This window comes from Eulemur rufifrons, chromosome 20, assembly GCF_041146395.1.
Source record: "Eulemur rufifrons isolate Redbay chromosome 20, OSU_ERuf_1, whole genome shotgun sequence".
Lineage (NCBI taxonomy): Eukaryota > Metazoa > Chordata > Mammalia > Primates > Lemuridae > Eulemur > Eulemur rufifrons.
The window spans coordinates 7169511-7183600 of NC_091002.1; the positions used below are offsets into that span (position 1 = coordinate 7169511).

A 14090-nucleotide genomic window follows, 5' to 3' on the forward strand; every position below is an offset into this window, starting at 1 on the left:
TGTTGATGTCACCATTTTGTCTACCTTATTAATAACCGTAGAATGTATTTTTATGATTCTAAACAGGACAAAAATTGTTTGGCTCAGCCCCACACCCCAGATAACACACCATTTTTACTTACACAACCAACTTATCAATTACTCTGAGGTCTGGAGGATCATCTGTAGCCAAATCTCCAACGTACTCCAAGAGGAAGCCGAACAGTTTCTGCAGGAACATGAAGTGGGAAATAGAGCTTGGTGCTCGGCACCAAGAACAAAACCACAAGCATCTAACTCTCAGGTCACTGGCATTCTGGCGACAACCAGGTGGGGTGGGGGACCTCAGGGCCACAGGCATGAGCAGAACTCTAAAACGTAAGCAAAGCCACTGCTAGAACCTGCTCAACACTAGACGGTGTAGAGAAAAGAAAAGAAAGCCGAGGACGAGGTATGCCCTCTACAGAATGACAGACAACACATGACTATGAAATCATAATCAGGAACACAGCCAGGACTGCACCCTGTTTACAGTAAACACGCAACATTTACTGAAAGAGAAAAAAGCACGTTCATAGCTACCAATTTACCTAAAAGTCTGGCTTTGCTGCCTGCTGGATATGCAAGCCTTGGTTTCCTCACCTGTGAAAAGAAGGCCCGGGCCCGCTGCAAGGCCGAGAGGAGGGGTGGGATGCCAAGCATGGCTCTGCCTGCTCCCACTGAGTGCTCCCCAGCTGTCATCACACAGACAACCAACTGACAGGCTGGCCCCTAGGCACACTTTGTCACCGTACAACTTCAAGCAAGTCCGACACTCACAGAGACTAGGGGGTTATGCTAACACTCCTAATACTCAGCACATATATTCAATATTTATTCCAGCATACTTCTAATTTTGCTTTGTTTCCTACTGCGAGACTTGGATGGTTGCATTTCTGAATTCTTTCCACCACCAAAAGCTGTTCTTCCATCGATCTTCCTGACAATAAAGATCTCAGTTCCTCATAGGATTCGGGAGCTATCAAAAACACAAAACACACTCCACATGTAACATCTAAAATGCGAATCATTTACATTTCTGCTCACACAGGTAAAAACTAAGCACAACGTAAGATTGGTTCTTTTACTTTAACAAAATAGAGACATTAACACACATTTTACAGAGTTATTTATTTTACCTCCCAATCGCCACAATAGCATCCAATAGGTCGAGAAGCCTGTGACTTCACTGAACTGGGCCATTCAGGAGGACTGTGCCCAGAAAACCCCAGGAAGACATGATCCCCGCCTTCCCTCCGTCAGGAATCCACTTAAATAGCTACATCGGTGAGCCTTGGGGACCCGGTGCTGGTTTTTGGGCCCAGACTGCTTTAGAATGAGCTAAGCAATATCGCCTTGTGAGACTCTCACCGATCAGAGGCCACATCCTAGAGCCCTGCCTCACCACTAGTTTATCCTCTCCGGAAACAACCTTCAGTCACAGGACACTTCAGGTGTCTTACAAGAGCTGGACAGTTTTTCTCTACATACCAAACACACTATATTCTGTCGAAGATGTTATGTGGCCAAACCAGAATGCCCAGGTCCGAACGTAGGGAGCCTTCCCACAGGTGGTCACCCATCTTCACGGCCCTGCTGGCCCACTCTGCAAGGCTCACAGCACACAAAAAGGAGTGCGAAGACACTGCCATGGAAAGGTGTGCCTGCCTCATCTGGGAGCTGACCCACACAACTCTCCACGGTCACGCACTGCGACTTGGATCAGCAGACACGGAGGAGAAGGATGACAGCACCTGCCCACACAGCAAAGACACACTCGCGGGAATGTGTCCACGCACTCGCAAGTGTACCCTTGGTCCCCACTCCACAAATGCCACCCCAGGAAGGGAGACAAACATGCACACAGTGTGGCCAGGTCACGAGAGTTACCCTGAAACGTAAGAAAGCCCGACTGCTCGTCTACCTGCAAACGTATAGGGCAGCTCGGTGCTGGCGGCATTTCGAGCCTTTTGGCCTCGAGTTACAGATCCTTTCCCAGGACTCCGATGCTCTTTCTCTGGCTTCTCATTTTCTTCCTCACTCTCTACATCAGATGCCAGGTCCGAGTGGCTCTCTGGGCCATCACTCTCCTCTGGGTCCTCCCCACTGGAACCTTCGCTCTCGTCCTCCTCACGTTTATCCCCACCGGCTTCCTGCCTTTCCTCTTCCTGGACGTCCTCCTCAACATTCATCTTTCCGTCCTGGGAAGAGAGCAAAGACACAGGGCAGAGACAGAGGTCATGATGTCCCACAACTGCACCAGGATCCTGCGTGCAGAAAGCGTCAGTGCTGCCCACAGGCTGTGTACTCCCTTTGTCCTTGGGGCCTCCTCACCCACCCCTTCTAGGCCATTCCCAGAGCCACAGGAGCTAGAGGCTCCCAGAGAGCCCTGTGCCAGGACACTGGGCAAGTTTAGGTTTTGCAAGCAAGCAGCACAGGACTAAGATTTGGAAGGTGTGTGGGTTTCAGCAGTAGAGTGTCCACAGCATCCCACCAGTGGTTTGGGGGATGCACCGGAGGGGCAGATAACCTAGTGTTTTCGCCATACCCAGTTTCCTGGTATGGAACTTTTCTGCTTGAACTCCCTGGCCTGCCTGCTTTTCTTCCCTGAACACTACTACACTCTAAAAGGAGAAGGTATAGACCTTATAAGATTCACGAATTAAAAACTACACCAGAATTGGGCACGGTGGCTCATGGCTATAATCCCAGCACTTTGAGAGGCGAGATGACTGCTTGAGGCCAGGAGGTTGAGACCAGCCTGGACAACATAGCGAGACCCCATCTCTAAGAAAAACCAATTTTTAAAAAATTAGCCGGGTGTGGTGGTGGCATGCACCTGTAGTCCCAGCTACTCAGGAGGCTATGGCGGGAGGATTGCTAGAGCCCAGGAGTTGGAGATTACAGTGAGCTCTGGTTGTGCTATTGTACTCCCCAAACAAAATAAAACAAAAATTGTACCAGTCCTGAGAAACTCAATTATGTCAGTCAAAAATATTCAGAATTTTAACCTTCAGTTAACTCCCTCCATATCACGCTGAGGTCACGCAGACATAAACAAAAGCAGGGGATGCCGACAACTGAGCAAACAGCCAGGCGTCTAGCTGACGTGGCTGCGCTAGCTGTGTCCCTTCTCCTGCGGGGGAAGCACCCCTGCCACAGTCTGCTCTGTGAAGTCTGATACCCGAGATCCCATCAACACCTAGATGAAGAACTGTAGAGACAGTGGTTAGGTCCTTTAAATGAACACCAGAAAATGTGTTTTTAAATTTAAAAAAAAAAGGGAAAGAAAATGAAGCCAAACATCTTACTTTGTAAGAAAGCAAACGTCTATCGTCTTTATCCAGTACAAAGCCATCATTTAAATCATCTGCTGACATATGTTTTGGTTTCTTACAATTTTCATCCTCGTCCTTTCCAAGCATTCTTCGAAGTCTTTCAGCCTGCGCAGGAAGGAAAGGGATGTCATAGTGTGTGCTCCTTAGACGTGTGACCGCCCAGCCCCCCAGCCTCTCGGCGCTGACGCCGTCTGGCTTGCTTTCTGCTTGCGGTCTTCAGGCACGCAAACACTTGGTAAGGTTACAGGGACAACGTCCTTATGTAACAAAATCAACTGTAAAACACTTTGTGGCAGAAATACCCTCATTCACAAGGACGGAAAATCTGTTAGAGTGTTTGTGGTGAAATTCTGCTGGCCAACCCTGACCATAATTCACCTCCCGCTCCTCTGAGAACAGGCACGAGGGCACCTTAAGCAAGCAGCCAGCTCGACTCTTTCTAGTATTTGAAAACACAGGAGATGGGAAGAGGCCTGGGATGTGGTTGTGTTAAAACAGCTTCCCGGCTGTCCTCCCGGCCGTCCCCAGCTGTGGCTGCCGAGCCTCCTGTGCAGGTGCCGGCCACCCATACCTCCAGTTTCCTGAGCCGCTCCTGCTCCTCGTGCGCCAGCTCCTCCTCTGTTTTCATCCTGTTAGAGGGCTGTGCTTTCATTTCAAAGCCAAGCTCACGAACCATCATGTCATATGCATCGGGCTAAAGTGAAAAGAGGACATTTTCCACTTTTATAATGGCCAGACACTGTTATAGAAGAAGCTAAACCACACCTATGTCTTTTCTTCTAGAGAGAAACAACTGAGAAATCAGTGGACACTTTGGTCACACAGAACTTTTTACTCCTAGGAAATTCTCCTCAGAATATATCTGCTTTAACAAAAATAAACATTGCCCACCTAGGCACCAAACCCTAAACATGGGAAGTTAGGCACAGCAACAGCAATAGTAAGGGTGACTCACACAGACGTCCAGATGGCCACAAGACAATGTAATCTGGTGAAGTCCTAGATTCTTTCCTAGAATCCAGCTACTTAAGCAAATGCAACACTTCCCAACAATTTAGATTAAAAAGAATGCAGTAGGAAAAAACTAGAGTTTAGAGGGAAAAATAAGTAAATGTATATACATCAATATACCAATATGTTACAAGGAAGTTCAAACACCCATGGTCTCTATCCCAAAGTACTACCTATACCGAGAAATACCACATTAACTTAAATCACCTGGGGTAGAAACTGAAGTAACTTTGTGTCTACTTCCACCCTGACATAATACATCATTAGGCAATTACACAGAAATGTCCAAGATAAACTTTGTCCTAACAGGAAGTAGGCCAGAAGAGATGTTCCGGCCTTAGCCTTTTCTCCACAGCAAAGTCAAGTTTGTTTCGAATGCCCGCCGCCCACCTTGGGTTTCTCCTTTTTATCTCTGTTCTCCGACTTGGGAGTTTTGTGTGACAGGAGACTCTGGATTTCTTTCCAGTCTTGGTCCAGCTTCTCTGTGAGCTCGAGGGCATCTTCTCGCTGAGCTTGTCTCTCCCTCTGGAGAAAACACAACAGACACACCACACACCATTACGACCGGTGTCAATGCCAAGGACACACACAATGACCACTTGCCAACACCACGTTTCAACAGAAGAAAGAGACCGGAGAAATGAGTATCTTAAGGGCAAAGCTACACAATTACATCAGACAGAAATAACTTCTTACTATAAACTGTGAGATACTCTGAGCAGTTCATTACAAGTCAGTAAGAAACAGTGATGTTTTGTAAACGCTGATACACGTCAAATACCAAAACCAGCCAGAATAAGAAAAAACACATCAGAGGTATATTCTTGATGAGATTTAAAATATTCCCATTCAAAAATGAATACTTTTATTAAATTCATATGAAATATTAAATACAGGGGTCGGGTGCAGTGGCTCACACCTGTATCCTAGCACTCTGGAAAGCCAAGGGAGAAAGATCACTTGAGCTCAGGAGTTCAAGACCAGCTTGGGCAAGAGTGAGGCCCTGCCTCTACTAAAAATAGAAAAACTAGCCAGGCGCAGTGATGAGCCTGTACTCCCAGCTACTCGGGAGGCTGAGGCAGGAGGATTTCTTGAGCCCAGGAGTTTGAGGTTGTAGTGAGCTATTATGACACCACTTCATTCTACCCAGTGTGACAGAGCAAGACTAGGTCTCAAAAAATAAAATAAATAAATACAGGCTCAAAAAGCTCAAGTGTATTTTGGTGAGCGTGTCTTATGGTGCAGCTATCCCACATGAAGAATACTAACTAACCCACCTTCTCCTGTTTTGACTTCGCAATGAGCTCTTCGATCAGTTCCTTCCGTGACTTTGGTTGTTCCCCCTCCTCACCTTCCTGTTGAAAGGTCTTCGGATGCAGGAGCCTGCTGCCTCCTCCAAAGTGCGTAGCAGTTAGCTCAGCTGGAGACAAAAAGCAGAAAACACCACGGTGACGCCCAGGCCCTGTCTGGGAAGCACTTTTTTTAGTACTCTGCCAACATTTCCCCAAGAGCAGTCTTGAGAATTCCACATCCAAGAATAAAGTTCTCACACACAGCTGGCCTGAGACCACAGGCACATTGACTGGCACTTAATAAATACCCAAGAGGAGCCACTCCAAGAAAACCAAGACCCATTAAATTACCAAGTGGCCATAATCCAAGTGTCTGGAAACACCAAGCACCTATTTTCTAATTGTGTTCGTTCTTGAGAAAGATTGGCAAACCCAGGAGAAAAGCTGGCCCCAGAGTCTTGCAAGGCAGCAGGGTCCGGATTAGTAACGTGGTTCCACCTGATCCTCCCACCTCCATAGGCAGGACACGGGGACCTAGCACCCTGAGCTGACGGCAGGAGCAGGAATCACCAAGAGTCACTGACCTTTATCCTGCCCTATTTGCCAGAGCAGGAGAGAAACAAATATTGTGGGAATCATCAAATTTAGAGCGGAAAGAAACCCTAAAAAATCCAAATTCTCATATGAAAAACCAGCGGCTTGGATGTGAAGTGATTTACCCGAAGTCTCACACCAGAACAAAAAGGAAACTGCTCAGGCCCCTGACCAGTAGAGCCTGGCCCACCAGGCTAGTCCGTCCCTGTCCCTGCCTGCTCCTGTCGTGCTCCCTTGCCAACGCTGCTGTCTGGCTAACTCGAACACCACCTGCTCCCTGTCCATACCTGAGCAGCGAGACAAGTGGTGGACAGAACACACATTATCTTCAAAACTGCAAACTTCAGATGGGCTCCGGTCACCACCGGCCCGTCCTGGCCCATGTTCCAGTCCACACTCTCGTGCATCCCACGCTGTCCACCTCCTGTCCCTTCATACGCCCCGCAGGTCCTGCCTCCCCCTCACTCAGCGCTGTCTAGGCCACAGAGAAAACAGAAGCCCTCAGAAGAGAAACTGCTGAACCACAGAGTGCTCTGGGCTCTCCCCCAGCTGCTCTGCCCCATCCAGGGCCAACTCTGTCCTGCATACTCGATCCCACCCCTGGGCAAGCAAACCTACCCTCGTTCCCTGCATCAAGTTTTCTCGTTCTCTTGGACTATTCTTTCATTCTCCACTTGCATTTCTCAGGCCCCCTTACAAAGAGCCCCCCAGGGTTGCCTCTATTCCACTTGCGACCCCTCCTCTCCCTTCTCTTCCCTCCTCTGAAATGGAGGCTTGCTTGATTTACAGTTCAGTTCTTGATCCTCCTCTCCACATCAGCAGTGCCCGACACATTCGTCACTCCCTCCTAGAGAAAGTTTCTCCACTTGCTTCCGGCCAGCACCCCCCAGGGCCTAACTGGCAGCTCCTGGCTCAGTCTCCTCTCCTCCAACTCCGAGGGCTGCAGCTCCCACCACCTCTTTCCTAGCCGCTCTATTCCCTTAGCTGCCTCATTTAGTCTCTGTGCTGACAACTTCCAATTCCTGTCTCTGGCCTGCGTTCCTCCCTCAACTCCAGGCTCCAAGTGTTCTTCTGATAACGCCCCTTGGATGTCTAACAGGCATTTCCAAGCCCCCAAACCTGTTTCTCCCACAGTCTTCTCCAGCCCCACGAATGGCAATTCCATCTTTCTAGTCACTTAGGCCAAAACCCCTGGAGTCATCCAGAAAACATTACTCATTTAGTGTTCTAGTAATTCAAAGTTGTTCACAATTATTATTGAAAAGAAAAATTTACAAAGCACCAACTAATAACGTTGTATTAATTAGATAAAAAATTCAGAAAAGGATTCTTAAAAAAACGATCTCCATTAAGTGCTTTTCTAAACATCTGCATTCCAAGTGTGAACAGCACACAGCAGCTGAGTTTGGGAGTCAGGCCAGCTGGGACTGGAAGCCCAGCTCTACCTGGCTGTGAGGCCCGAGCAAGCCACCAACTCGTCCTCAGCCTCAGCTTCCGCAGTGGTAAAGTGGGGTAACATCTACCTCACAGGGCAGTTTTAGGGATTAAACTCCTCTAGTCTAAGAGAACATAACAAGTTATACAGTTGAACAAAAAAGATTTTGTTTCCTCGTGATTCATTTTTAAAAATTACAGGAAATATATATATTTTCAAATGTTAGAGGCTTTTCTTTTATAAATTACCTGGGTTTTGGTGAGCTCATAATCAAAATCAAAGGATAGGAAATCTCAAATAAATCGCTGAATTCCTAGGATTCTGTTATCGGAAGAAACAGAACCCTACTTCCCCCTACTCATGTAGCATCATGGTCCTCCTGGCGACGAGGATGCTGCTCTGCTCACCAAACACGAACCAAGGCAGTCACCTTCGGTCACAGTGAATTATGATCCCCAAGTGAATGCATTTTACAGTTAAGGGTATACAAAAACTCCTGAACAATGAAAAGTGCAAGGAGAAAGGCAGAGAGGACGAAACTACTGGCCATTCCCTTTACACTCATGAATTTCTGGTGGAGTTGCAGGCCTACTCCTGGTGCTGTTACGTGAACAATGGGTTCTGTACCACAGGCCGGCCTTAACTCCTAAACCTTCTGCTCCCTGGATTATCCAGATAGCCAAAGGTAAGCGCAGGCTTTAATTCCTTAGCTTTCCACACACTAAAAAGACAAAAGATTGAGGAACAGTTTTAGTTTTGTGTAGCTTTGTTTTGAAAAATGGGACCTACTCTAACTTATAAGGAATGCAAACTAATTAATGACATGACAACAACGTTATGAACAGGGCCCAAGACAGTCAGACTTGAACTGAGTCCTAAACTCAGTTCAGTTGTATATGAATGCTATTTAAAGCCAAAACTTAATGTTTCATGTTATTATTTACCGATAAGAATCTCAGTATTATCTCCCTCACAAAACTGCCATAACTGGTTCCTCAGTAAATAAAGACTAAAAGAACTACAAAACACCACTGGTGTGGTATTAGGTCACAATCTATAAAGCAGCAGGCAGCAAAGCAGTGCAGTTTAGTGCAGAAGACCCTTCTTAGGAGTCAGTTAGGTGGGTTTTATCTGAGTCCTGGGTTCGGCAAATCACCTTACTTCTCTCTCAGCTCATGAGTAATACAAGCTATTGTGAGGTTCATGTAAGATAATGGGTACTAATGTGCTTTCTCAGCCCATAAAAGCACCTAAAAGTTCTGAAATTTAAAAAAAAAAAAAAAGCCAAAGACGGTCACATGACGAATTTATTGAGAAGTTAATGATCAGTGAACTTTCTTGCAATGACTTTTTCTAGAGGAGAAAGTCACACAGTAAGCAGACTGTCCCCGGCTCTAAGACCCCAGGCCCGTGTGGCACCCCGGCCTCACCAGAAAGTGTTCCTCGTTCCTCAACATCGCTGTCGCTGTCCACAATGTCATTATGTTTCTCAATGTCTGCCAAAGACTGGCCATAATGAGTCAATTCTTCATCTTCATTTAGGTTGTAGATGCTTTTTTTCTCATGATGTCGCTGACAGAAGAGAAAAAAAATCAGTTTCTAAATTACCACATTCATTTCATAGCAGAAAATAATTATTTTTCCATTATATGTGAATATGACAATGCAGCCTAAGCAGCCTTAGGGAGTATTTCAAGTCATCTGAGCAATGAGTCAGACATAAACAGAGCTCACAGAAGGGAGTTCTTAAATATGTCAACAGGCCAGGTAAGCCGCTGGTAAATCATGCAGTCTTACCCCCCAGCCATGTTCCAGTCCACTGGCTCTCCACTCAACTCCAGTACACACTGCCGCCATTTACTACGGTTAAGATATTTATCCATTCAACTAACATTTGCAGAAGGCTGCTTCTCCTTTAGCCTAGCCAGAAAAGGTGTACGATTCAAGGGCTATCCCCTGTACCTAGTGGGTGAGTGCCCTTGGACGTGTAAATGAACAAAGGGGAGAAACAGATTTCACCCTGGGCTTGACTTCTATGTAAAACGTATAGCAAACACCCTCCTCCAATTTTTTTTTCCATACCTGTTGCTCCAGAGCAAACCTCTTCATCATCTTTTCCTCCGCACTTATGTTGCTATTGTACTCCCCAAAGCGTTTATCTCTAAATACATTGGATTTATCTCTTTCTTTGTACTCCTTTAGTAATGTCTGTGTACGCTGAAAAACAGATCATAAAACAATCTCACAAAAAAATTCTTTATTTCCTCCAAAAGGGACATTTTTTAGGGGTGGGGGGAGACAAGGTCTTACTCTCCTGGGCTGGAGTGCAGTGGCATGATCATAGCTTACAGCAAACTCAAATTCCTGGGCTCAAGCAATCCTCCTGCCTCAGCCTCCTGAGTAGCTGGGACTGTAGTCGCATGCCATGATGCCTGGCTAATTTTTCTATTTTTTGTAGAGACGGGGTCTCACTCTCACTCAGGCTGGTCTCGAACTGCTGAGCTCTAGTGATCCTCCCACCTCAGCCTCCCAGGGTGCTAGGATTACAGGTGTGAGCCACTGTGCCCAGCCAGAATGGTGCATGTTTTAAAGTTCAGAGCTATGCACTGCGATGTCAAAGTTCATACAGTGCTTTCATTCATGGTAAACCTTTCCTACTAGGAATAGAATTTTGAGAAGAGATAACCAACTCACTCTCAATGATAATGGGGTAATCACTTTATTTTCCCCTTTAGAATTTGTCTGTCAGTGCTGAAAGGAAGAGCAAAAAGCACACTAGTCAAGCTAAAGACACAAACTGTTCTTCCAGCTGCCTTATGGTTTAAGCAAGTGTGTACTTTAGACTGGATTCATTTGGAAAGGTGGAGTAGGTTTAGATCCCTTCTATCATGGAAGAGGGCAGTTCTTTCCCATCAAAGGTACTCCTAGGAAATGTACAGTTGTGCCTTCTTGTGTGATGTACAAGACCATAAACAAGTTGATCACGTGGGGTCACAGTCTCTCTACACATTATGCTTCAGAACATCAAAAGCAGCAATATTTTAAATAGAGAATTCAACAACTAATAGCAAGTATCAAATAATTTGGTATTTTCCCAGTAGCAATAACAAAGAAGTTCAATATTATCCAAAGTTGGCTGCCCTTGAGGTTGAATTTCCTAAAACAGGGAGAGGATAGAGGAAAGTGGGGAATGAGTGTGGCCTCAGTGACTTGAGTTGGCTATATTAGGAACTTTTCCCCATTGCAGAAATCCTTATATTTGCTAAGGGACTGCCTGCCATTTCATCAGTTTATACGGCAACCAGGGACAAAAGGAATTGGTACCAATCATGACACAACTGGTCACTTGGAATGATCTAATTCCATAGTTTTACAAACCCACCACAAAGTAGACACCTTGGCAGATATTTGGAACCTCTGATCTAACCTCAGAATTGAATGTCTCTTGCATGCTTCAGGATTCCTCTAACTTGTGACAGCCACTTTGATAGAATGCACACATGTGGTGGGCGGGAGAGTGATGACTCGCTCATCACCATTCTGGTTCAAGTTGTTTCAGGAGAAGGCAGGCCAGATTTTGCTGCAGCCATAGGTCACTCTGCCAGGGTCAGAGATGAACTAGAGGTTAAGGGACCCACATTTAAGGTCAAAAATAAGCGCTAGAAGAGGAGAGGAAAGGAGAGTGGGACTGGAAGGGGTTAAGCAGCAGCCAGGCAGGAGCAGAAGACAGTGAAGGACAAAGCAAGCACTGGCTGCCACCTGTTGATTTAGATTTAGAGGACATTCCATTTGGGGAGGTCACCAAAGTTTTAACAATGTGGAAGGGGAGAGTGATAGGAAGAGAATAGCTTTCTTATTTCACTGCAAAATATGAATACAGTATTTCAATTAAAATGCATCAAAAACCCCTCTGCTGCCTAAAGAGTAGGAAGCCATCAATTAGTTCAATAAATACTTCCAAGGCAATTTCCATCATTTTTTCAATTATGTTTCATGAACCAGTTTCTCTGCAAACGACCTGGGTTATCAAACCCTTGTAACTTCTACTGTGGTGTTTAGTTCAGGTGCTAAACAAAATTTGTTAAAAACACCCTGGGTACAACTTCCTGATGCTCTTTGGACCAGAGCCCAAAGTGGACCAGAGGGTTCCACTGCTGCCACTCTGTTCTTACCACTTCTTTTGTTATGAGCAGTACAGCTCAGTAAGGGGTGGGGAAGGAATAAGGAAGAACAAGATTGTGTTGGGTGCCAGCAATAAAGATTTCATTTGCCACACACAGTGCTGTATCAGGCTAAGCTCTCTGAAACCTACGCAGTTCCTCATTTGCAGAATAAAAATTAAAGCAATAACTCATTATTTAAATCACAACGTCTGACTGGCAATCAAATGGGAGAACACACATGAACAAGAACATGAGCACACACACACACACCCCCAACATCAGGACAGTGGACAGACTCTAGTCCAGACCTACAGTGACCACAAGATCTGGAATCTATTCATTATTCACAGATTGGAGATGACCTCAACAACATCACATGTGTTGGCCTATACTGCTAGATGAACACCCTGTATAAACAAAGGCTGCTTATTTTTTTTTTTTTTTTTTGAGACAGAGTCTCGCTCTGTTGCCCTGGCTAGAGTGCCGTGGCATCAGCCTAGCTCACAGCAACCTCAAACTCCTGGGCTTAAGCAATCCTTCTGTCTCAGCCTCCCAAGTAGCTGGGACTACAGGCATGTGCCACCATGCTCGGCTATTTTTTTTTTTTCTATATATATTTTTAGCTGTCCAAATCATTTCTTTCTATTTTTAGTAGAGACGGGGTCTCGCTCTTGCTCAGGCTGGCCTCGAACTCCTGACCTCGAGTGATCCACCTGGCCTCCCAGAGTGCTAGGATTACAGGCGTGAGCCACTGCGCCCGGCCAACAAAGGCTGCTTAGATGCAATACGGGGAAGACTTCCTCAGCCTGTCCCTGCGAAGACAGGGAGCTGCTAATGATAGTGACAGACACTTCCACCAGGAAGGAGGTGGGTGGGGCAGGCATCAGCCATCTCTGTGCCTATAAAAACATTAGTTCTCATTATCTGGGATTTGATTCTATGGGTAAATTTTAGTGAAGAACATCCCTTAGGCAAGCAGCCCCCAACCTTTTTGGCACCAGGGACTGATTTCATAGAAGACAATTTTTCCACGGATTGAGGAGGGTGGAGCTCTGCAGCCCAGGTCCTAACAGGCCAGGGACTGGTTGGTTGGGGACTGCAGCATTAGGTCATAAATACGTAAATTCAGTATGATTTCATAGTACCTGTTATAGTTTAGGAAAGAAAAGAAATAGGCTAATGCAGGATAACCTAGAACTAATTGTGTTTACAACTACTAAGTAAGTCTAATACTCATATAGGTAAACTCACTTTCAAGTGATCATTTCTTAACCACTCTCCTTCCTAACAGTCAGGTTAATACTTTTGATGAAATAAACTGAAATAATAAACCACCTGGTATTATCAGGTCTGAGTTTTAGGACAGAACACCAAGTTTTGTGTGGGAAACGGGTTAAAGCAGCTTCCCTCGGTCCACTGACCCTCCCAGGCAGGAGAATGAACTTCTGAGGGACGTCTGAACAACTCTGCATGTTTTCATCATCATATCCTTTTCTTTCCTTTTTAATTTAACCGTTTGTAATTCTTACTGATTCTTCCTATTGATTTCCAAGGTAGGCTCTTTTACATTTTAACAAACACAAAGTGACACAAAGTTTAATGGAAACTCTCCTTAGCCATTCTGGTTAGGATCAGGCTCAGGGCCAGCAACCAAGACTTATTTACCTTTAAATAATATGAATAAGTATGCCAGATTTATGCATGCTAAATAGAACATTTAACCTAGGCTCACAGACATTTGGGGTACTCAGAATGCAATTCTGTCTGTAATGGATTTTGAGTTGCCCCACACTGATGGGGACACTCCCAAGGCAATGCGCTCCTGTGATCTCGCATACAGTGATGTGTATACCACCTGGTCTTTCCTGCCAGTAAGCCAATAAAATACCAAAAGGCAGAGGTGGCACTGAAAGGTACACATTCTGGAGTTCCAGACCAGAAAAAAAGCAATCTCAGTTCCACTCTCTTCTCCCAGAAGTAAGTAGGGGGAAAAAGGCCTCTCCTAATGAACTCTTCTTGTTCTTCACACAGGGTAGACGGAAAAGCCCAGGTTTTTGAGACACAGTGAGAGCCAGACAACAACTCTTCCCTCATTAGGCAAACACCAGCGGGCTACTAAGGGTAACAAGTAGAATGAAATAGTTTGAGATAAAGACCACATTCATATAACTTTTATTACACCATATTGTTCTAATTATTCTATTTTATTATTAGATATTATTGGCAATCTTACTGTGCC

General features: G+C 45.5%; 1 protein-coding gene across 2 annotated transcripts in view; it reads right to left on the reverse strand.

Annotated features, from left to right (window-relative positions):
* NOP14 (NOP14 nucleolar protein) overlaps positions 1-14090 on the reverse strand; it is a 30977-nt gene that overhangs the window by 11191 nt on the left and 5696 nt on the right. For both annotated transcript variants that reach the window (XM_069495703.1, XM_069495704.1), the window contains exons 2-10: positions 9771-9905; positions 9119-9260; positions 5645-5787; positions 4758-4892; positions 3928-4050; positions 3330-3461; positions 1943-2219; positions 867-997; positions 123-208 (exon numbers count right to left, since the gene is read on the reverse strand). In XM_069495703.1, the coding sequence (XP_069351804.1) occupies positions 123-208; positions 867-997; positions 1943-2219; positions 3330-3461; positions 3928-4050; positions 4758-4892; positions 5645-5787; positions 9119-9260; positions 9771-9905 (1304 nt within the window). The remainder of the gene's footprint in view (positions 1-122; positions 209-866; positions 998-1942; positions 2220-3329; positions 3462-3927; positions 4051-4757; positions 4893-5644; positions 5788-9118; positions 9261-9770; positions 9906-14090) is intronic.